Source organism: Gallus gallus, chromosome 34 (assembly GCF_016699485.2).
Source record: "Gallus gallus isolate bGalGal1 chromosome 34, bGalGal1.mat.broiler.GRCg7b, whole genome shotgun sequence".
Taxonomy (NCBI): Eukaryota; Metazoa; Chordata; class Aves; order Galliformes; family Phasianidae; genus Gallus; species Gallus gallus.
The window spans coordinates 3,231,872-3,253,450 of record NC_052565.1 but is presented as its reverse complement, the minus strand read 5'-3'; the positions used below and the strand labels follow the sequence as shown (position 1 = coordinate 3,253,450).

General features: G+C 58.9%; 3 protein-coding genes across 3 annotated transcripts; 1 reads left to right on the top strand and 2 right to left on the bottom strand.

Annotated features, from left to right (window-relative positions):
* The first annotated feature begins 242 nt into the window (after positions 1–242).
* On the top strand, positions 243–3,940 carry LOC124417473. Its single transcript, XM_046905045.1, has 3 exons — positions 243–335; positions 1,059–1,284; positions 3,384–3,940. Exons 1-3 carry the CDS (start codon positions 243–245, stop codon positions 3,797–3,799), a joined length of 735 nt encoding a protein of 244 aa, XP_046761001.1. The 3' UTR covers positions 3,800–3,940.
* A 431-nt stretch (positions 3,941–4,371) lies between these two features.
* On the bottom strand, positions 4,372–8,646 carry LOC121108077 (serine/arginine repetitive matrix protein 1-like). The gene is made up of 8 exons (XM_040654798.2): positions 8,483–8,646; positions 8,204–8,265; positions 7,626–7,779; positions 7,169–7,425; positions 6,880–6,965; positions 6,264–6,388; positions 6,029–6,140; positions 4,372–5,832 (listed from the first exon to the last, which is right to left on the bottom strand). The coding sequence occupies exons 1-8, from the start codon at positions 8,601–8,603 to the stop codon at positions 5,025–5,027; spliced, it is 1,725 nt and encodes a 574-aa protein (XP_040510732.1). The 5' UTR covers positions 8,604–8,646; the 3' UTR covers positions 4,372–5,024.
* An 8,345-nt stretch (positions 8,647–16,991) lies between these two features.
* On the bottom strand, positions 16,992–21,266 carry LOC121108078 (serine/arginine repetitive matrix protein 1-like). The gene is made up of 8 exons (XM_040654799.2): positions 21,103–21,266; positions 20,824–20,885; positions 20,246–20,399; positions 19,789–20,045; positions 19,500–19,585; positions 18,884–19,008; positions 18,649–18,760; positions 16,992–18,452 (listed from the first exon to the last, which is right to left on the bottom strand). Exons 1-8 carry the CDS (start codon positions 21,221–21,223, stop codon positions 17,645–17,647), a joined length of 1,725 nt encoding a protein of 574 aa, XP_040510733.1. The 5' UTR covers positions 21,224–21,266; the 3' UTR covers positions 16,992–17,644.
* Positions 21,267–21,579: the final 313 nt, after the last annotated feature.

Below are 21,579 nucleotides of genomic sequence, written 5' to 3'. Positions count from 1 at the left end.
GACAGTGCCATGGGGCAGTGCTATGTTGTGATGCTACAGGGTGATGCTATTGTGCAGCACTATGGGGTGATGCTATGAGGCGACGCTGTGGTGTGATGTATGGGACAGCAGTATGGGACGGCACTCTGGGGTGATGCCATGGGGATGCACTATAATGCAGCACTATATGGTGACTGTATGGGGTGATGCTATGGGGTGATGCTACGGAGTGACAGTTTTGGGTGGTGCAGCGGGGTGACGCAATGGAGCACCGCTACGGGGCAGTGCTATGGGGTGACATTATGGGAAAATGGTATCGGTTGATGCTAAGGGGTGACATGGAGCAGCGGTCTGGGGTGATGCTATGGGGCAGTGCTATGCATAGTGCTCTAGGGTGACGTTATGGAACAGTGCTACGGGGCAATGCTATGGGGTAGCACTATGCCACCAGCATGGGGATTGGGATGGCCAGCAGTGTGGTCTTGGTCACCGGCATGGGGATGGGGATGGCCACCAGGATGACAACGGCCATTGCCACGCAGGGCTGTGCGGGGGGCAGCGCCACCCCGTGGCCGCAGGGTCAGGCGCTGCGGACGCACACCAATACACGGCGACATTGCAGACTCTCCCCTCCCCTCCCCTCCCCTCCCTCCTTCTCCTCTCCTTCTCCTCTCCTTTTCTTTTTTCTCTCCTCTTCATTTTTTCCCCTTTTTCCCTTACTTTTTCTTTCTTCCTTCTCTTCCCTCGTCCTTTCTTTGCTTTCAGTTTCGGTCTCACTGTGTTGTCCAGATGCCCGTGTTGCTTTTCCCTTATCTCCGTGCTCTGCCCAGATGCCACTGTTTCACTGCATCTCCCTGCGGATCTCCCACCCCACAGCCCCACCCACTGCCACCATCCCCGGAGCTCTGCCCTCCCCCCAACCCCTCCCGCACCTCCCCAGGGGATCGCTGAGGGCTCACCGTTCCTCCCGCCAGACTTCTTCGCCCCCCGCTGCCCCTGGAGGCCCACTCAGCTGCGTTGCGATGGCGACAGCGCGCCCTCGCTCACGGCACGGCGTAAAGCCGTCGGCGTGGTGACAGCGCACGCGTGACGGTGTCTCCGTAGCAAGCGCGCTTCAGCGCGACTGTCCCCGCGTGTTGCTATGGTGCCGTGGCGTCCCGCGCCGTGCCGTCATCACCCCGCGCCCGGAAGAGGCGGCGGCCGTGAGGAAGTCGCGCAGTGCTCCGCAGCGCTCCAAGGCCGCGGGGCGGCCCCGGGGCTCCGAGCGCCGCCTCAGCTTCGACGAGTGGGTGTTCGGGGCCGGCGGTAAGAGGGTGGGGGGAGGCATCGGTGCAGGGGCCGGCGGTAAGAGGGTGGGGGGCCGCGTGCCGCTCTGTGTTGGCCCCGTGGGGCCTCTGTGGTCCTCAGGGCCTCTGCTCGGGGGCGGGAGGTGCCCTGTGTCCTCCCTCTCCCCCGCCATGGGTCGCCCACAACCCCCCAGACCCTATGTCTGGCCTCTGGGTTTATACCCTCCCCCAGTCCCCAACGTCCAGTTCCCCCCCTCTGATCACTGGAGTCCTTTTCCAGCCCTCCCCTCAGTGCCTCTCCTCAGTGTCCAGCCGTGGTTCCCGTTGTGATCTACCAACCCCTACTGGCTACGCAAGGGCCCTCCGTCCTCCCTTCCCCCCCCACCTCCCGACCCTTTTTTCTGACTCTTAGAATCCCCTGTAACCCCCCGTGCCCTCCTCCCTGACCCCTGATGTCTGTTTCCCCCCTTTGGACCCCCAGTCTCCCCCAGCCAGACCCCCTTTCGGTGCAATAGAAGCCCGCAAAACCCCTCGCTCCCCCGTCGCAGCCCTCTCTCCTCCCTCAGATGCTCTTTCTGCCTCTTGGAGGCTCTGTTCACCCCGTTTCCCCCCCCCCCCCCCAGACCCTCTTTCAACCCCTTAGAGACCTCACTCCTCCCTTTCCCCCTCCAAAACCCCGCAAGATCCCCCCCCAGACTCCCTTTCCACCCCATAGAAGCCCCCTTACCCCCTTCTCAGCTCCCCTACGCAATGTCCCCTTCTACCGCCAGACCCCCTTTCCACGCCATGGAAGCCCCGCTCACCCTTTTTCCCCCCCACAACCCCTTCTCTCAGCTCCCAGAACCCCCTTCCACCCCCACAGAAGCCCCCCACAGCCCCCCAGCTTCCCCCTGCCACCCTCCTCTCCACCCCCAGACCCCCTTTCCTCCCAATAGAGACCGCACTCACCCCATTTCTCCCCCCTCACAACCCCCCGTCCACTCCCAGACCCCCCTTGCTGCCCTGCAGATGCCCCCCTACCCCCCCTCTCAACTCCCTACGTTCCCCTCCACAATGCCCCCCCATCACCCCAGTCCCCCTTCACATCCACAGAAGCCTCTTTTTCCACCCAACAACTCCTTCTCTCTGCCCCCAGACCCTCTTTCCACCCCCTAGAAGCTCCCCAGAGTCCCCCGGTTTCTCCCTTTCACCCCTCCCTCCACCTCCAGACCCCTTTTCCACCCCACAGAAGTCCCGCTCACGCCTTCCCCCCTAGATTCTCCTCAACCCCCCTTTCCACCCCCCGCCCTTCCTTCCACCCCATAGAAGCCCCGCTAACCCTTTTCTGCCCCCCACGACCCCCCCTGGCTGGCACTGGAGTCATCCAGAAGGACCTGGAGATGTCCCCGAAGGGTCTTGGGGTGGCCAGGGTGTCCCCAGGTGGATCCAGAGGGTTCTTGGATTCATCGCAAAGGGTCTGGAGATGTCCCGGAGGGGTCTTAGGGTCCCCAGGGGGTCCCCAGGTTGGTCGTGGGGGGTCCCTGGAAGGATCTGGAAGCTCCCGGTATGGGCCCTGGAGCTCTGAGGAGACACTGGGATGATCTGGAGATGTCCCAGTAGAGTCTGGTATGGTCCAGGGAGCCCTCATGTGGGTCCTGGAGTGGTCCTGGAGTCATCCAGAAGGGTCTGGGGATGTTGTAGGGAGGTCTTGTATGGTCCAGGCGGTCCTCTTGTTGCTCCAGAGAGTCCTTGGATGAATCCAGAAGGGTCTGGAGATGTGCCAGAAGGATCCTGTAGGGTGCAGGGCATCTCCAGATGGGTCCCTGGTATCCTTGGATTCATTCAGAAGGGTCTGGGGATGTCACAGAGCGGACTTATAGGATCCAGGGGGTCCTCAGCTGGGTTCAAAGGGTCCTGTTGTCTTCTGCAAGGGTCTGGAGATGAGCCAGAGGGGTTAAGGTAACCAGGGGGACCCCAGGAGCTCCTGGAGTCCTCCAGAGGTCTCAAATGGGAATTTTGAGGACAACCCCACATAGTGACACGTCCTCGCTCTGCTTTGTCCCCACGGGATCACCCCCCAAACCATCTGTTTCTACTAAAATAAATACCATGTTAATTTCATGGTATTTTTTTTCCCAGCTTCCCTTCAGAAATGGACGGTTCCCGCCAAACCCCCGTGTAAAGCCCCACCTGGGGTAAAACAACTCCCCCAGGGCCACCGGGTGACACCAGGCCAACCGTCAGCGGTGCCACCACTGGAACAACCGCCTGTCCCCAGAGATTACCCTGTCAGTGTAACCATGCAACCTGGCGCCATCCCAACCCCTGTCTACCTTGAGAGCCCCATCAGCGTCCTACAGCTCCCTCCCAAGCTGGGAGGGAGTGTTGATCAGCCGGAGGGGAGAAAGGCACTACAGAGGGACGTGGAAAGGCTGGCTGGCTGGGCCAAGGTAAACTGTATGAGTTTCAACAGGGCCTGTGAAGGGCCTGGGGCCCCCAGCACAAGAAAGACGCAGAGCTCTTGGACCGGGTCCAGAGGAGGGCCACTAAGATGACCACAGGGCTTTCTTCTCCTCTGAAGAAAGGTTGAGGGAACTGGGCTTGTTCAGCTTGGAGAAGAGAAGGCTCCAGAGAGACCTCATGGTGGCCTTCCAATACTTGAAGGGAGCACATAAACAGAAGGGGGAATGACATGGGTTGATAGCGATAGGACAAGGAGGAACGGTTTTCAAATGAGACGGGGGAGGTTTGGGTTAGATATGAGGAGGAAGTTTTTCACTCAGAAGGGGGTGACGCACTGGAACAACTTGCCCAGAGAGGCTGTGGATGCCCCATCCCTGGAGGCATTGAAGGCCAGGCTGGATGTGGCTCTGCTGGTCTGGTCTGCTGGGCAGCCTGGTCCTCTTTTCTTGTGTGACTAGTGATAGGACTAGAGGGAATAGTTTCAAGCTGCACCAGGGAACATTCAGGCTGGACGTTAGGAAATAGTACTTCTCTGAAAGGGTGGTCAGGCACTGGAATGGGCTGTCCAGAGAGGTGGTGGAGTCGCCGAGCCTCATGGTGTTCAAAGAGCGTTTGGAGGTTGTGTTGAGGGACATGGTTTAGCGAGAACCATTGGTGACGGGGAATGGTTGGACTGGATGATCCTGTGTGTCTTTTCCAACCTTAGCGATTCTATGATTCCGTGATCTTTGGGGTCCTTTTCAACGCAGGGCATTCCATGATTCTGGGATGATTCCATGAAATACAGCCATCGTATGCACCCAGGGCCACGGGGTCTTGGGAGAGTTCCTGCGGCGTCTGAAGGCACGGACTCAGGTGTGAATGATCCAAATTGTTTATTGCAGGTTCAAATATCCCCAAGTTCTCTCTTTCCCACTTTCCCACCCCCCTTTCCATGTCAAGAAATCATTGCACACAGTCGCCCCTGGTCGACTCCTTAAGCGTGCATGCAGGCGCTTATCCATCGGTGTCACGAGTTGTTCGTAGCCACGCGCTCTTCCCCCAACCAGGGTTGTTATCGTGTGGCGATCGTGTGGCTCGCTTGACTCATGTTTTTGTCTCCTGGAGGCATCCTTAGTTCTCAGCATTCCTTTCTCATGCCGTTTATCTATCTTGTTCCGCAGCTTCTAGTGTGAATGTTCTTTCTTGAATCCAGCCCAGTCCCCACTGTCCCTCTACCTCTGCTTTTCTAGAGGGAGCTGGCACCCAGGAAGGATGCGGATGGGGTTTTGCAGGCTCAGGGGCAGCTCTGTCTGTCCCGGGCACCCCATGCCCTGCTCAGCGTGGGTAGGGTGTTGGCGGCCTGCGGCGCGGGGCTGTGGTCCTTGGAGGCGGACTCCTGGGAGACTCTGGTCTGTTGCGTATGGGTGGCAGCAAACCAGATCGGCTGGTGGAGGGCTCCTCAGGCAGGCTGCACTCACGGTGAAACGGTGATGCTGCCGTCTCCCGAGGTTCTGCCTGCGCTGGCCTGTCCTCCTTAGCCATCTGCCTCTGCCTGAGTAGTTTGACAGAGTCACGTGGCAGAAACGGGTAGGGTGTTGGCGGCCTGCGGCGCGGGGCTGTGGTCCTTGGAGGCGGACTCCTGGGAGACTCTGGTCTGTTGCGTATGGGTGGCAGCGAACCAGATCTGCAGGTGGAGGGCTCCTCGGGCAGGCTGCACTCACGGTGAAACGGTGATGCTGCCGTCTCCCGAGGTTCTGCCTGCGCTGGCCTGTCCTCCTTAGCCATCTGCCTCTGCCTGAGTAGTTTGACAGAGTCACGTGGCAGTAACGGCGGCCGGGATGCGTGGCCTTTGGTGTCCCTGGACAGGCTGGACTCAGCCCTTAATGAACATCTCCTTTCTTTGATGCGAGATGCCACCTGCCTCCCGGCAACCTGAGGGTGCGAGGCCTTTGCTTTCCACATGGCCGCCGCTCCAGCCTCATGGTCCTGTCCCGCTCCTTGTTCATCTCCGCGGAACCTGACGTGTTTTTTTCCTGTTGTTTGGCCCAGGTGTTCTTGGCCTTCGTTTCCTGCCTGGCCCTGCAGCTGCCGGCTCACTGGCTGCTCGCGGGCTTCAGATGTTCTCGGGACCGCCGGCAGCGGACTGAAAAGACAGAGCGGGAGGGATCTGCTTGAGTGGGTGATGGCTTTGGGGCCGCATCCTGCAACCCTGAGCCAGGACCCTTGGCTGCAACGCAGCCTTGCCCACAGACAGCTCACCGGCTGCCCCGTGGCGCTCCTGAGATCCGGACAGGGGCCAGCCCTGTGAGCTGATGCCAGCCCGGAGCCTCCAGCCTCACCTGGACGAAAAGCTCTCCTTCTGCTGTAAGCTTCTTCTGCTTCCCGAGCTTTGTCCAGCAGTACTTGCCATGCTGAAGCGTCTGATGTAGGTTGGCACTTCATCAAACCTCACTGGAATTGGGAAGGCAGAAGAGATTCACCTGAAGCCTTTGGCTCAGTGACAAGGGGCGCTCAGGGACTTCCCATCACACGGTGGTTGCACGTGCCATGGGAAGGAGCTGGCAGCTGCTTTACCTTTCTTGCCCCGGACAAGAGGTGGCAAAGCCCCTTCTTTCTTTTGCTTCCCCTCACCATGGAGATCTCCGGAGGCCTTGCGGAATATCTTGGGAGGTGGTTTGGGTGCAACCTGCTTCTGAAACCTGTGCAGAAGGAGCAGACACCGGCGTGACGCAGTGCTCCGCCAATCCTTTTTGCTGGCCGTGATGTCTGCTCACAGCACATTTTCCTGCTGCGTTAAGGCCACTCACTACTTTCTGGAGTCCTTAGCAGGGTCCGCTGGGGGTAGGGCAAGGGGAAATAGTTTCAAAGGGAAAGAGGGAGGATTGAGATTGGATGTACGGAAGAAGTTTTTGGCAGGAGGGTGGTGAGGCACCGGAACGTCTTGCCCAGAGAGGTGGTGGCTGCCCGGACAGTCAGGCTGGACCAGGCTCAGAGCAACCTCATCTGGCGGTAGGTGTCCCTGTTCCTTGCAGGGGCGTGGGACTAGGTGCCCTTTCAGGGTTGCTTCCAGCTCAAATGATTCTGTGGTTCTGTGCCATATCGTCGCGGGCAGGACAGCCATGGACAAGCGCTATGGAACGAGAGCTGAGCAGCTGCATCAAGCAGCGGCTGCAGCCACAAACATACTCACATGGGAAAGACGACGAGGCGGCCAGAGTGCGTCAGGGAGGCCACCGGTGCCACCCGGGACACCAGCGTGTCCAGCAGCCAGGGGGCCTGCAGGGGGGGAGGAACAGGGAGGTTGTGGGACGTCCTTGTGATGGCTGAGGCCCTCAGGACTGGAGGAGCCCAAGGCAGGGAGAGCTGACAGCACCGCAGCACCTGCACAGCCCGAGCAGCTGGCCAGGTCCTGGTGGGCCGTGTGCGGGCAGAGCAAGGGTCACGGGACTGCCCGGGCCATGGAGAAACCTGCAGCTCACCTTGAAGACAGCTTTTCTGAATTTCTCCTTCCCAGAGAGCTTCTCAAGGAAGTCGTAGTAGTATTTAATTCCAAAGCTCATGCCTTCAAAGAGGAGCACTCCTACGTCCTTCAGGACAAAGGCAACGTTCTCCCCATTCTTGAGGCAGTTGGAGAGGAGGGACACGGTGCTTTGGATGCAGGTCTTCCCTCTCTGCCAGGTCACAGAGGCAGCGGCAGCCACCTCGCTGTATTTCAGGGTCTCCACCTCCCTGTGGGCTGAAAAATGCGAGGGACAGAGTTGATCCTGCAGTCGCTTTTCCACAGGCGCTTGCTTGCTTCCCTACAAGTGCTTCTTGCGGCCATCAGCCAGCACGGCCCCCACCTCGGAGGGGGAGGGAGGTCTCCTTCTGAGAAGGGAGGCGGTGGCCTTCTTTGCCCCGTCCGTGAAGCCTGCAAGGGTTCAATCCCGCTCCTACCTGGCAGGGAGTCCTTGTCGGACCCGAGGTGGTGCATGGCTCTGAGGTTCCTGGCCAGCTGAAACACGGGCCACCGCAGAGTCACGGTCCCGTCCGCAGTCCTGATGTCTTTAGAGATGGTGTCGAATGAGCCGAAGGTGGGAATCCAGACCCCCTGCGAGTGGAAGAGAAAGCACGGGCTGCAGGGTTATGGGCCGGCTGGAGGAAGAGCTGGAGGGGGTCCCACGTAGGGACAGAGCTCAGAAGCCCTCTCCCGCTGCTCAGAGGCACCAGCGGGCAGGGCAGCGGGAGAGGCTTTGGGAAGGAGCTGCGCAGTCCTCTCCCTCCCCTTGCCCTCCCAAATGCAGCACAGCAGTCAGGGCGGAAGCAGCCTGGTGGAATCCAGAGGCTTCCCGAGGCTGGGCTCGGCCCTGAGCTCGGAGCCCGCCTAGCACAAGCGATGCTGCCTTTGCAGGAAGCCCACGCTATGCACAGCAGAGCAATTTGGGCTGAGCTTCCTGCTTTGTGTGGAGGGGAAGAGTCAGAGGAACTGCAGGCTGAGCTGGACAGGGAGAGGAGGAAGACGACAGCCAACACACCTTCTGCACCAGGAGGTGCTCCTGTACGTAGGCGGCCACCGCATCCCAGACGGCAACTCGCTCTGGAGGGCAGAGGAAAAGCGGGTCACACTCTGCATCTGCCGCTTCCCGGCGCTCCTACTGCCTCGGGCCGGGAGGGAGGTGGCAGACGGAAAGTGTCGTTGCAGTCCCCAGCCCCACACGGAGACAGCCCCGAGCTGGTCCCCGTGCTGGGTCTCTCCCGCTCAGCGCCAAGATGGGCTGCAGCAGCGCTCCTGTGGTGGCTGTGGACCCGTGTACCTTCGGTGTTGGTGTCTGTCGCTCTGGAGGCACGCCTCGCTGCGGGGCCGGCCTCGCTCGTCCTGTTCCGCCTCGTGCCAGCGGGTTGCTCCGTGTTGGCGCCAGCCATGCCGGAGCTCATCCCTTCAGATGCGTCTGCTCTCGTCCAGATGCTCCTTCAGGGTGCAGGACCCACCACCGTGCACCGCCTTTATACCCCTCCCGGGTGGCCGTGTCACAAACGTTGCCGTGGCGACGCAGTGACAGCGTGGCCAGTGCTGGCCGTGGCCCATTATGACGCAGGGACAGCGGCCTGCTGCCCGCCCCGAGCGGGAGTGCTGGCACCTTTCTGTTTTCTCTCTCTTCTTTTCTTTCCTCTCAGGATTGCGTTCCTCATTTCTCTTTAGTAGCCGTTGCCTACATTGATCTTCAGGCAGTTGGCGCGGAAATCACAACTGTTCCAAAGTACCCTTTACCGTAACGGTTATGATTTGTTGTTTTGAAAGTTGCCCGGCTTTGCCTGGAACGAGCCGATTCCTTGTCAGAAAGCTCCATCCATTACCCGGCATTGTTCCTCTGTGTCGCCGTGGTGACTCCATCGTGGCCACGTAGCCCAGCTCCCCTGCAACGCACAGGGCCTGGTCCAGCCTCACCTTGAAAGTCTCCAGGGACGGGGCATCCACCTCAACACTAGGTAACACGTTCCAGTGCCTCTCCACCTTCCCTAAGGAAAAGAAGATTTTTTCCTTACATCCAAACGAAACGCGCCCTCCCTGAGCTCGAAGCCATTTCCCCTTGTTGTATCGCCACAGAGTCTGCTACAGAGTCTGTGCTATTCTTTCCTGTCTCTCCCCTTTGAACGCTGAAGGCTGCTCTCAGGTGACCTCGCAGCCTCCTCCCCTCCAGGCTGCACAGTCCCAGCTCTCTCAGCCCCAGCTCTGTCCTTGCAGGAGAGCTGTTCCGTTCCTGGGATCCTTTTTGTGGCCGTCCTCTGGACGCGCTGCAACAGCTCCATGTCTGTCCTGTGCTGAGGACTCCACATCTGGACACAGTGCTCCAGGTGAGGCCTCAGCAGCGCAGGGTAGAGGGGCGGGATCACCTCTCTTGCCCTGCTGGCCGTGCTGCTTGGAATGCAGCCCAGGATACGGTTGGCTTTCTGGGCTGTGAAGGCACAGTGCTGACTGATGTCCACTTTCCCACCCACCTGTATCCCCAGGTGTCTTTCTGCAGGGCTGCTCTCAGTCCTTTCACCCCCAGCTCATACTGGTAGTGGGGGTTGCCTCGACCCAGGCGCAAGACCTTGCTCTTGGATTTGTTGAACCTCATGAGGTTCACCTGGGCCATCTGCTCAGCCTGCACAGCTCCCTCTGGGTGGCATCCCATCCCTCTGGTGTGTCCCCGCACCTTACAGCTTGGTGTCATCCTCAAATCGCTGCCAGCACTGTGGGACGCCGATCTCCATCCAGACATGGAGCCGCTGACCACCACTCTCTGGACTCCATCCTGCAGCCAGTCCTTCATCCATCAAACAGCCCACCCGTCAAATCCACCTCTTTCCAATTTGGAGAGAAGGATGTTGTGGGGGACCGTGTCGAAGGCCTTACTTTAATGCAGATGGAGGACATCAGTGGCTCTCCCTTGTCCACTGATGCAGTGACACCATCACGGAAGCCCACCCACCAGGTTGGTCAAGCAGGATTTGCCCTTGGTTGGGCAGAAGCCATGCTGGTTCTCCCGTATCAGCTCCCTGCCTTCCGTGTGCCTTAGCATTGCTTCTTGGAGGATCTGCTCTGTGATCCTCCCCAGGCCAGAGGTTAGAGTGACAGGCCGGTAGTTCCCGGGGCCATCCTTTTTACCCTTTGTAGAAATGGGTGTGGTGTTGCCTTTTTTCCAGTCACCAGGGACTTCACCTGAGCGCCACGACTTTTCTCGTATCATGGAGAGCGGCTTGGCAACCACATCAGCCAATTCCCAAATTTCCCGGGCTCTGTGGGAAAATTGGGCTCTGATGGGCTTGCTCAATTATCTTTATCCCCAAAAGAGTCGGAGGAGAGGCTTTAGCTTTCTTGATTGAAAGAAAGGGAGGTCTCACCTCACACCTGTGGGTCTCACCAAGGATGGGAAAGAATCCCTTTTATCCTGTCTTCCCGTTCGCATTGTCCCTTCCTTCTTTCCTCGTTGGCTCAAGTACGTGGAGGTTACAGGCTTCCCGGTGCCCGTAACGTTCCCCCTTCTGTGTGACCTATCAGGCCTGCACAGCACGTCCAAAGTTCTGAAGTCCAAGTTGTCTACAGGCTTTTGTAACTGAGATCTTACCTGGTGAGAACGTACAGACAGAGGGGAAAGGAACGTACTTGCAAGCAAGGGCACCTCATTCCCAAGTCTCTGGTTAGCAAAGGCATCTCGTTTGCAGGTCTCCCTGCGTAAATGATTTTATTTGCAAGGGCATCTCCAAGCTTCACATCTCTCGGTCTCTAAAACACAGTGAGCCCCTGGCCCCCTAGCAGTCCTTTTCCCTTTGCACTGGACTTCTTCCTGGCTAGGGGCTTCCTCGACACCGGCTTGTCTCACAGAATCATAGGGTGGCAGGGGGGTTGAGAAGGACCTCAAAGATCATCTGGTTTCAGCCCCCCGGCCATGTGCAGGGTCGCCAACCAGTAGACCAGGCTGCCCAGAGCCACATCCAGCCTGGCCTTGAATGCCTCCAGGGATGGGGCATCCACAGCTGACATCCGTAACCGGGTTTTCAAGAATTTGGAACATGGACTCCTATAGTTGTACTTCAGCGTTGGACCTGATTGACATAGAATTTCTGAAGTGGCCTCCACAATTCAAGTGATGGGAGGCTCCATCAGCTCCTACGGCAAGAAGCTAAAGATTCTCTTGAAAATAGATTTGTATTTGGTTTCCCAGAGTGTTTTTGCTCTGCTTGTTTCTGGTGGCTTGCTTGTTGTTTGTGTGAGTGCTGTTCCTCCCTCGTCAGATGTGTTGAAGGCTGTCTCTGTTCTTGTAATGCCAAATATCTAATGATAAAATTAATTTTCCAGAGGCAACTTGTCAAAATCAAGACCCCTTTCTCCGCATCCCCAGTACAGATCCGTTCCTGGCTTAGGCTGGGGAGATTTCTGTCCAATCACAAGACATGCAACTCCTGTCTGTACGTACAGCCGGGGTTGCCCTTTCCCGGGTGTAGAATATGGCACTTGCTCTTAGAGTCATAGAATCATAGAAGTGCTCAGGTTGGAAAAGACCTTAAAGACGATCGAGTCCAGCCGCAACCTAACCATACTACCGTAACTCAAACAACCCTCTGCTAAATCACGTCCCTGAGCATCACATCCAAACGGCTTTTAAACACATTCAGGGATGGTGACTCAACCACCTCCCTGGGCAGCCCATCCCAGTGCTTAACAACCCTTTCTGTCAAGACGTTTTTCCTGATGGTCTTGTTAAACTCCGTGTGCTTGGTGGTCGCCCAGCTCTCTCCTTTGGCTGGATCTCCCTGCAAGGCCTCTCTCTCCACCCTCAGCGACAGGAGCCAACAACTCCTCCCCGTCCAGTACTGACAGCAATCTTGCGCAAAACACCTTCTGTTCCTACATGCAAGGCATTGATGAAAATAGGAAAGAGAACTGGCCCTAAAACGGAGCCTTGGGGAGCCCCGCCAGTGACCGGCTGCCAGCCGGATGGAAACCCCACCTACCATAACCCTTGGGGCCCAGTCCATCAGCCATTTGCCACCCACTGCATTCTGTTTTTGTCCAGCTGTGTGCTGGGCGTTTTGTCCAGAAGGATACACAGATTGATGGCTTCCTTCGGGTAGTATGGTTAGATTGTGGTTGGACTCGATGATCTTTCAGGTCTTTTCCAACCTGAGTGATTCTACGATTCTTCCCACAGTACCGGTCCCTGATTGCACTGCCTGTGCATTTCCTTCTTACTCTTCAGGTTATCCAAACCCTAAGCCTGACGGATCTTATCCCTAACCAATTCCAAAAAACAGCCCCAACCCCAACCCCAGTGTTAACCCTAGCCATAATCCCAACCCCAACCCTAACCCTAACCCCATAACTCCTAGCCCTAGGAGTGACACTACAGGGTGACACTATGGGATGATACTGTGGGGCAGCACTTTGGGGTGACAATATGGGGTGACACTGCAGGACAGTGCCATGGGGCAGTGCTATGTTGTGATGCTACAGGGTGATGCTATTGTGCAGCACTATGGGGTGATGCTATGAGGCGACGCTGTGGTGTGATGTATGGGACAGCAGTATGGGACGGCACTCTGGGGTGATGCCATGGGGATGCACTATAATGCAGCACTATATGGTGACTGTATGGGGTGATGCTATGGGGTGATGCTACGGAGTGACAGTTTTGGGTGGTGCAGCGGGGTGACGCAATGGAGCACCGCTACGGGGCAGTGCTATGGGGTGACATTATGGGAAAATGGTATCGGTTGATGCTAAGGGGTGACATGGAGCAGCGGTCTGGGGTGATGCTATGGGGCAGTGCTATGCATAGTGCTCTAGGGTGACGTTATGGAACAGTGCTACGGGGCAATGCTATGGGGTAGCACTATGCCACCAGCATGGGGATTGGGATGGCCAGCAGTGTGGTCTTGGTCACCGGCATGGGGATGGGGATGGCCACCAGGATGACAACGGCCATTGCCACGCAGGGCTGTGCGGGGGGCAGCGCCACCCCGTGGCCGCAGGGTCAGGCGCTGCGGACGCACACCAATACACGGCGACATTGCAGACTCCCCTCCCCTCCCCTCCCCTCTCCTTCTCCTCTCCTTCTCCTCTCCTTTTCTTTTTTCTCTCCTCTTCATTTTTTCCCCTTTTTCCCTTACTTTTTCTTTCTTCCTTCTCTTCCCTCGTCCTTTCTTTGCTTTCAGTTTCGGTCTCACTGTGTTGTCCAGATGCCCGTGTTGCTTTTCCCTTATCTCCGTGCTCTGCCCAGATGCCACTGTTTCACTGCATCTCCCTGCGGATCTCCCACCCCACAGCCCCACCCACTGCCACCATCCCCGGAGCTCTGCCCTCCCCCCAACCCCTCCCGCACCTCCCCAGGGGATCGCTGAGGGCTCACCGTTCCTCCCGCCAGACTTCTTCGCCCCCCGCTGCCCCTGGAGGCCCACTCAGCTGCGTTGCGATGGCGACAGCGCGCCCTCGCTCACGGCACGGCGTAAAGCCGTCGGCGTGGTGACAGCGCACGCGTGACGGTGTCTCCGTAGCAAGCGCGCTTCAGCGCGACTGTCCCCGCGTGTTGCTATGGTGCCGTGGCGTCCCGCGCCGTGCCGTCATCACCCCGCGCCCGGAAGAGGCGGCGGCCGTGAGGAAGTCGCGCAGTGCTCCGCAGCGCTCCAAGGCCGCGGGGCGGCCCCGGGGCTCCGAGCGCCGCCTCAGCTTCGACGAGTGGGTGTTCGGGGCCGGCGGTAAGAGGGTGGGGGGAGGCATCGGTGCAGGGGCCGGCGGTAAGAGGGTGGGGGGCCGCGTGCCGCTCTGTGTTGGCCCCGTGGGGCCTCTGTGGTCCTCAGGGCCTCTGCTCGGGGGCGGGAGGTGCCCTGTGTCCTCCCTCTCCCCCGCCATGGGTCGCCCACAACCCCCCAGACCCTATGTCTGGCCTCTGGGTTTATACCCTCCCCCAGTCCCCAACGTCCAGTTCCCCCCCTCTGATCACTGGAGTCCTTTTCCAGCCCTCCCCTCAGTGCCTCTCCTCAGTGTCCAGCCGTGGTTCCCGTTGTGATCTACCAACCCCTACTGGCTACGCAGGGCCCTCCGTCCTCCCTTCCCCCCCCACCTCCCGACCCTTTTTTCTGACTCTTAGAATCCCCTGTAACCCCCCGTGCCCTCCTCCCTGACCCCTGATGTCTGTTTCCCCCCTTTGGACCCCCAGTCTCCCCCAGCCAGACCCCCTTTCGGTGCAATAGAAGCCCGCAAAACCCCTCGCTCCCCCGTCGCAGCCCTCTCTCCTCCCTCAGATGCTCTTTCTGCCTCTTGGAGGCTCTGTTCACCCCGTTTCCCCCCCCCCCCCCCAGACCCTCTTTCAACCCCTTAGAGACCTCACTCCTCCCTTTCCCCCTCCAAAACCCCGCAAGATCCCCCCCCAGACTCCCTTTCCACCCCATAGAAGCCCCCTTACCCCCTTCTCAGCTCCCCTACGCAATGTCCCCTTCTACCGCCAGACCCCCTTTCCACGCCATGGAAGCCCCGCTCACCCTTTTTCCCCCCCACAACCCCTTCTCTCAGCTCCCAGAACCCCCTTCCACCCCCACAGAAGCCCCCCACAGCCCCCCAGCTTCCCCCTGCCACCCTCCTCTCCACCCCCAGACCCCCTTTCCTCCCAATAGAGACCGCACTCACCCCATTTCTCCCCCCTCACAACCCCCCGTCCACTCCCAGACCCCCCTTGCTGCCCTGCAGATGCCCCCCTACCCCCCCTCTCAACTCCCTACGTTCCCCTCCACAATGCCCCCCCATCACCCCAGTCCCCCTTCACATCCACAGAAGCCTCTTTTTCCACCCAACAACTCCTTCTCTCTGCCCCCAGACCCTCTTTCCACCCCCTAGAAGCTCCCCAGAGTCCCCCGGTTTCTCCCTTTCACCCCTCCCTCCACCTCCAGACCCCTTTTCCACCCCACAGAAGTCCCGCTCACGCCTTCCCCCCTAGATTCTCCTCAACCCCCCTTTCCACCCCCCGCCCTTCCTTCCACCCCATAGAAGCCCCGCTAACCCTTTTCTGCCCCCCACGACCCCCCCTGGCTGGCACTGGAGTCATCCAGAAGGACCTGGAGATGTCCCCGAAGGGTCTTGGGGTGGCCAGGGTGTCCCCAGGTGGATCCAGAGGGTTCTTGGATTCATCGCAAAGGGTCTGGAGATGTCCCGGAGGGGTCTTAGGGTCCCCAGGGGGTCCCCAGGTTGGTCGTGGGGGGTCCCTGGAAGGATCTGGAAGCTCCCGGTATGGGCCCTGGAGCTCTGAGGAGACACTGGGATGATCTGGAGATGTCCCAGTAGAGTCTGGTATGGTCCAGGGAGCCCTCATGTGGGTCCTGGAGTGGTCCTGGAGTCATCCAGAAGGGTCTGGGGATGTTGTAGGGAGGTCTTGTATGGTCCAGGCGGTCCTCTTGTTGCTCCAGAGAGTCCTTGGATGAATCCAGAAGGGTCTGGAGATGTGCCAGAAGGATCCTGTAGGGTGCAGGGCATCTCCAGATGGGTCCCTGGTATCCTTGGATTCATTCAGAAGGGTCTGGGGATGTCACAGAGCGGACTTATAGGATCCAGGGGGTCCTCAGCTGGGTTCAAAGGGTCCTGTTGTCTTCTGCAAGGGTCTGGAGATGAGCCAGAGGGGTTAAGGTAACCAGGGGGACCCCAGGAGCTCCTGGAGTCCTCCAGAGGTCTCAAATGGGAATTTTGAGGACAACCCCACATAGTGACACGTCCTCGCTCTGCTTTGTCCCCACGGGATCACCCCCCAAACCATCTGTTTCTACTAAAATAAATACCATGTTAATTTCATGGTATTTTTTTTCCCAGCTTCCCTTCAGAAATGGACGGTTCCCGCCAAACCCCCGTGTAAAGCCCCACCTGGGGTAAAACAACTCCCCCAGGGCCACCGGGTGACACCAGGCCAACCGTCAGCGGTGCCACCACTGGAACAACCGCCTGTCCCCAGAGATTACCCTGTCAGTGTAACCATGCAACCTGGCGCCATCCCAACCCCTGTCTACCTTGAGAGCCCCATCAGCGTCCTACAGCTCCCTCCCAAGCTGGGAGGGAGTGTTGATCAGCCGGAGGGGAGAAAGGCACTACAGAGGGACGTGGAAAGGCTGGCTGGCTGGGCCAAGGTAAACTGTATGAGTTTCAACAGGGCCTGTGAAGGGCCTGGGGCCCCCAGCACAAGAAAGACGCAGAGCTCTTGGACCGGGTCCAGAGGAGGGCCACTAAGATGACCACAGGGCTTTCTTCTCCTCTGAAGAAAGGTTGAGGGAACTGGGCTTGTTCAGCTTGGAGAAGAGAAGGCTCCAGAGAGACCTCATGGTGGCCTTCCAATACTTGAAGGGAGCACATAAACAGAAGGGGGAATGACATGGGTTGATAGCGATAGGACAAGGAGGAACAGGTTTTCAAATGAGACGGGGGAGGTTTGGGTTAGATATGAGGAGGAAGTTTTTCACTCAGAAGGGGGTGACGCACTGGAACAACTTGCCCAGAGAGGCTGTGGATGCCCCATCCCTGGAGGCATTGAAGGCCAGGCTGGATGTGGCTCTGCTGGTCTGGTCTGCTGGGCAGCCTGGTCCTCTTTTCTTGTGTGACTAGTGATAGGACTAGAGGGAATAGTTTCAAGCTGCACCAGGGAACATTCAGGCTGGACGTTAGGAAATAGTACTTCTCTGAAAGGGTGGTCAGGCACTGGAATGGGCTGTCCAGAGAGGTGGTGGAGTCGCCGAGCCTCATGGTGTTCAAAGAGCGTTTGGAGGTTGTGTTGAGGGACATGGTTTAGCGAGAACCATTGGTGACGGGGAATGGTTGGACTGGATGATCCTGTGTGTCTTTTCCAACCTTAGCGATTCTATGATTCCGTGATCTTTGGGGTCCTTTTCAACGCAGGGCATTCCATGATTCTGGGATGATTCCATGAAATACAGCCATCGTATGCACCCAGGGCCACGGGGTCTTGGGAGAGTTCCTGCGGCGTCTGAAGGCACGGACTCAGGTGTGAATGATCCAAATTGTTTATTGCAGGTTCAAATATCCCCAAGTTCTCTCTTTCCCACTTTCCCACCCCCCTTTCCATGTCAAGAAATCATTGCACACAGTCGCCCCTGGTCGACTCCTTAAGCGTGCATGCAGGCGCTTATCCATCGGTGTCACGAGTTGTTCGTAGCCACGCGCTCTTCCCCCAACCAGGGTTGTTATCGTGTGGCGATCGTGTGGCTCGCTTGACTCATGTTTTTGTCTCCTGGAGGCATCCTTAGTTCTCAGCATTCCTTTCTCATGCCGTTTATCTATCTTGTTCCGCAGCTTCTAGTGTGAATGTTCTTTCTTGAATCCAGCCCAGTCCCCACTGTCCCTCTACCTCTGCTTTTCTAGAGGGAGCTGGCACCCAGGAAGGATGCGGATGGGGTTTTGCAGGCTCAGGGGCAGCTCTGTCTGTCCCGGGCACCCCATGCCCTGCTCAGCGTGGGTAGGGTGTTGGCGGCCTGCGGCGCGGGGCTGTGGTCCTTGGAGGCGGACTCCTGGGAGACTCTGGTCTGTTGCGTATGGGTGGCAGCAAACCAGATCGGCTGGTGGAGGGCTCCTCAGGCAGGCTGCACTCACGGTGAAACGGTGATGCTGCCGTCTCCCGAGGTTCTGCCTGCGCTGGCCTGTCCTCCTTAGCCATCTGCCTCTGCCTGAGTAGTTTGACAGAGTCACGTGGCAGAAACGGGTAGGGTGTTGGCGGCCTGCGGCGCGGGGCTGTGGTCCTTGGAGGCGGACTCCTGGGAGACTCTGGTCTGTTGCGTATGGGTGGCAGCGAACCAGATCTGCAGGTGGAGGGCTCCTCGGGCAGGCTGCACTCACGGTGAAACGGTGATGCTGCCGTCTCCCGAGGTTCTGCCTGCGCTGGCCTGTCCTCCTTAGCCATCTGCCTCTGCCTGAGTAGTTTGACAGAGTCACGTGGCAGTAACGGCGGCCGGGATGCGTGGCCTTTGGTGTCCCTGGACAGGCTGGACTCAGCCCTTAATGAACATCTCCTTTCTTTGATGCGAGATGCCACCTGCCTCCCGGCAACCTGAGGGTGCGAGGCCTTTGCTTTCCACATGGCCGCCGCTCCAGCCTCATGGTCCTGTCCCGCTCCTTGTTCATCTCCGCGGAACCTGACGTGTTTTTTTCCTGTTGTTTGGCCCAGGTGTTCTTGGCCTTCGTTTCCTGCCTGGCCCTGCAGCTGCCGGCTCACTGGCTGCTCGCGGGCTTCAGATGCTCTCGGGACCGCCGGCAGCGGACTGAAAAGACAGAGCGGGAGGGATCTGCTTGAGTGGGTGATGGCTTTGGGGCCGCATCCTGCAACCCTGAGCCAGGACCCTTGGCTGCAACGCAGCCTTGCCCACAGACAGCTCACCGGCTGCCCCGTGGCGCTCCTGAGATCCGGACAGGGGCCAGCCCTGTGAGCTGATGCCAGCCCGGAGCCTCCAGCCTCACCTGGACGAAAAGCTCTCCTTCTGCTGTAAGCTTCTTCTGCTTCCCGAGCTTTGTCCAGCAGTACTTGCCATGCTGAAGCGTCTGATGTAGGTTGGCACTTCATCAAACCTCACTGGAATTGGGAAGGCAGAAGAGATTCACCTGAAGCCTTTGGCTCAGTGACAAGGGGCGCTCAGGGACTTCCCATCACACGGTGGTTGCACGTGCCATGGGAAGGAGCTGGCAGCTGCTTTACCTTTCTTGCCCCGGACAAGAGGTGGCAAAGCCCCTTCTTTCTTTTGCTTCCCCTCACCATGGAGATCTCCGGAGGCCTTGCGGAATATCTTGGGAGGTGGTTTGGGTGCAACCTGCTTCTGAAACCTGTGCAGAAGGAGCAGACACCGGCGTGACGCAGTGCTCCGCCAATCCTTTTTGCTGGCCGTGATGTCTGCTCACAGCACATTTTCCTGCTGCGTTAAGGCCACTCACTACTTTCTGGAGTCCTTAGCAGGGTCCGCTGGGGGTAGGGCAAGGGGAAATAGTTTCAAAGGGAAAGAGGGAGGATTGAGATTGGATGTACGGAAGAAGTTTTTGGCAGGAGGGTGGTGAGGCACCGGAACGTCTTGCCCAGAGAGGTGGTGGCTGCCCGGACAGTCAGGCTGGACCAGGCTCAGAGCAACCTCATCTGGCGGTAGGTGTCCCTGTTCCTTGCAGGGGCGTGGGACTAGGTGCCCTTTCAGGGTTGCTTCCAGCTCAAATGATTCTGTGGTTCTGTGCCATATCGTCGCGGGCAGGACAGCCATGGACAAGCGCTATGGAACGAGAGCTGAGCAGCTGCATCAAGCAGCGGCTGCAGCCACAAACATACTCACATGGGAAAGACGACGAGGCGGCCAGAGTGCGTCAGGGAGGCCACCGGTGCCACCCGGGACACCAGCGTGTCCAGCAGCCAGGGGGCCTGCAGGGGGGGAGGAACAGGGAGGTTGTGGGACGTCCTTGTGATGGCTGAGGCCCTCAGGACTGGAGGAGCCCAAGGCAGGGAGAGCTGACAGCACCGCAGCACCTGCACAGCCCGAGCAGCTGGCCAGGTCCTGGTGGGCCGTGTGCGGGCAGAGCAAGGGTCACGGGACTGCCCGGGCCATGGAGAAACCTGCAGCTCACCTTGAAGACAGCTTTTCTGAATTTCTCCTTCCCAGAGAGCTTCTCAAGGAAGTCGTAGTAGTATTTAATTCCAAAGCTCATGCCTTCAAAGAGGAGCACTCCTACGTCCTTCAGGACAAAGGCAACGTTCTCCCCATTCTTGAGGCAGTTGGAGAGGAGGGACACGGTGCTTTGGATGCAGGTCTTCCCTCTCTGCCAGGTCACAGAGGCAGCGGCAGCCACCTCGCTGTATTTCAGGGTCTCCACCTCCCTGTGGGCTGAAAAATGCGAGGGACAGAGTTGATCCTGCAGTCGCTTTTCCACAGGCGCTTGCTTGCTTCCCTACAAGTGCTTCTTGCGGCCATCAGCCAGCACGGCCCCCACCTCGGAGGGGGAGGGAGGTCTCCTTCTGAGAAGGGAGGCGGTGGCCTTCTTTGCCCCGTCCGTGAAGCCTGCAAGGGTTCAATCCCGCTCCTACCTGGCAGGGAGTCCTTGTCGGACCCGAGGTGGTGCATGGCTCTGAGGTTCCTGGCCAGCTGAAACACGGGCCACCGCAGAGTCACGGTCCCGTCCGCAGTCCTGATGTCTTTAGAGATGGTGTCGAATGAGCCGAAGGTGGGAATCCAGACCCCCTGCGAGTGGAAGAGAAAGCACGGGCTGCAGGGTTATGGGCCGGCTGGAGGAAGAGCTGGAGGGGGTCCCACGTAGGGACAGAGCTCAGAAGCCCTCTCCCGCTGCTCAGAGGCACCAGCGGGCAGGGCAGCGGGAGAGGCTTTGGGAAGGAGCTGCGCAGTCCTCTCCCTCCCCTTGCCCTCCCAAATGCAGCACAGCAGTCAGGGCGGAAGCAGCCTGGTGGAATCCAGAGGCTTCCCGAGGCTGGGCTCGGCCCTGAGCTCGGAGCCCGCCTAGCACAAGCGATGCTGCCTTTGCAGGAAGCCCACGCTATGCACAGCAGAGCAATTTGGGCTGAGCTTCCTGCTTTGTGTGGAGGGGAAGAGTCAGAGGAACTGCAGGCTGAGCTGGACAGGGAGAGGAGGAAGACGACAGCCAACACACCTTCTGCACCAGGAGGTGCTCCTGTACGTAGGCGGCCACCGCATCCCAGACGGCAACTCGCTCTGGAGGGCAGAGGAAAAGCGGGTCACACTCTGCATCTGCCGCTTCCCGGCGCTCCTACTGCCTCGGGCCGGGAGGGAGGTGGCAGACGGAAAGTGTCGTTGCAGTCCCCAGCCCCACACGGAGACAGCCCCGAGCTGGTCCCCGTGCTGGGTCTCTCCCGCTCAGCGCCAAGATGGGCTGCAGCAGCGCTCCTGTGGTGGCTGTGGACCCGTGTACCTTCGGTGTTGGTGTCTGTCGCTCTGGAGGCACGCCTCGCTGCGGGGCCGGCCTCGCTCGTCCTGTTCCGCCTCGTGCCAGCGGGTTGCTCCGTGTTGGCGCCAGCCATGCCGGAGCTCATCCCTTCAGATGCGTCTGCTCTCGTCCAGATGCTCCTTCAGGGTGCAGGACCCACCACCGTGCACCGCCTTTATACCCCTCCCGGGTGGCCGTGTCACAAACGTTGCCGTGGCGACGCAGGTGACAGCGTGGCCAGTGCTGGCCGTGGCCCATTATGACGCAGGGACAGCGGCCTGCTGCCCGCCCCGAGCGGGAGTGCTGGCACCTTTCTGTTTTCTCTCTCTTCTTTTCTTTCCTCTCAGGATTGCGTTCCTCATTTCTCTTTAGTAGCCGTTGCCTACATTGATCTTCAGGCAGTTGGCGCGGAAATCACAACTGTTCCAAAGTACCCTTTACCGTAACGGTTATGATTTGTTG

Excerpts from the sequence above, each read along its gene's own strand:
- LOC124417473 (XM_046905045.1), top strand. The coding sequence starts at position 243 with ATGGAGCACCGCTACGGGGCAGTGCTATGGGGTGACATTATGGGAAAA. Across the intron at positions 336-1,058 it reads ACATGGAGCAGCGGTCTGGG|CGCACGCGTGACGGTGTCTC; the intron begins GTGATGCTATGG and ends GCGTGGTGACAG. Across the intron at positions 1,285-3,383 it reads GTGGGTGTTCGGGGCCGGCG|CTTCCCTTCAGAAATGGACG; the intron begins GTAAGAGGGTGG and ends TTTTTTTCCCAG.
- LOC121108077 (XM_040654798.2), bottom strand. The coding sequence starts at position 8,603 with ATGAGCTCCGGCATGGCTGGCGCCAACACGGAGCAACCCGCTGGCACG. Across the intron at positions 7,780-8,203 it reads AGCACCTCCTGGTGCAGAAG|GGGGTCTGGATTCCCACCTT; the intron begins GTGTGTTGGCTG and ends TTCCACTCGCAG. Across the intron at positions 7,426-7,625 it reads CGACAAGGACTCCCTGCCAG|CCCACAGGGAGGTGGAGACC; the intron begins GTAGGAGCGGGA and ends CGCATTTTTCAG.
- LOC121108078 (XM_040654799.2), bottom strand. The coding sequence starts at position 21,223 with ATGAGCTCCGGCATGGCTGGCGCCAACACGGAGCAACCCGCTGGCACG. Across the intron at positions 19,009-19,499 it reads CGCCTCGTCGTCTTTCCCAT|GTTTCAGAAGCAGGTTGCAC; the intron begins GTGAGTATGTTT and ends CCTTCTGCACAG. Across the intron at positions 18,761-18,883 it reads TCTTGTCCGGGGCAAGAAAG|TGAGGTTTGATGAAGTGCCA; the intron begins GTAAAGCAGCTG and ends TCCCAATTCCAG.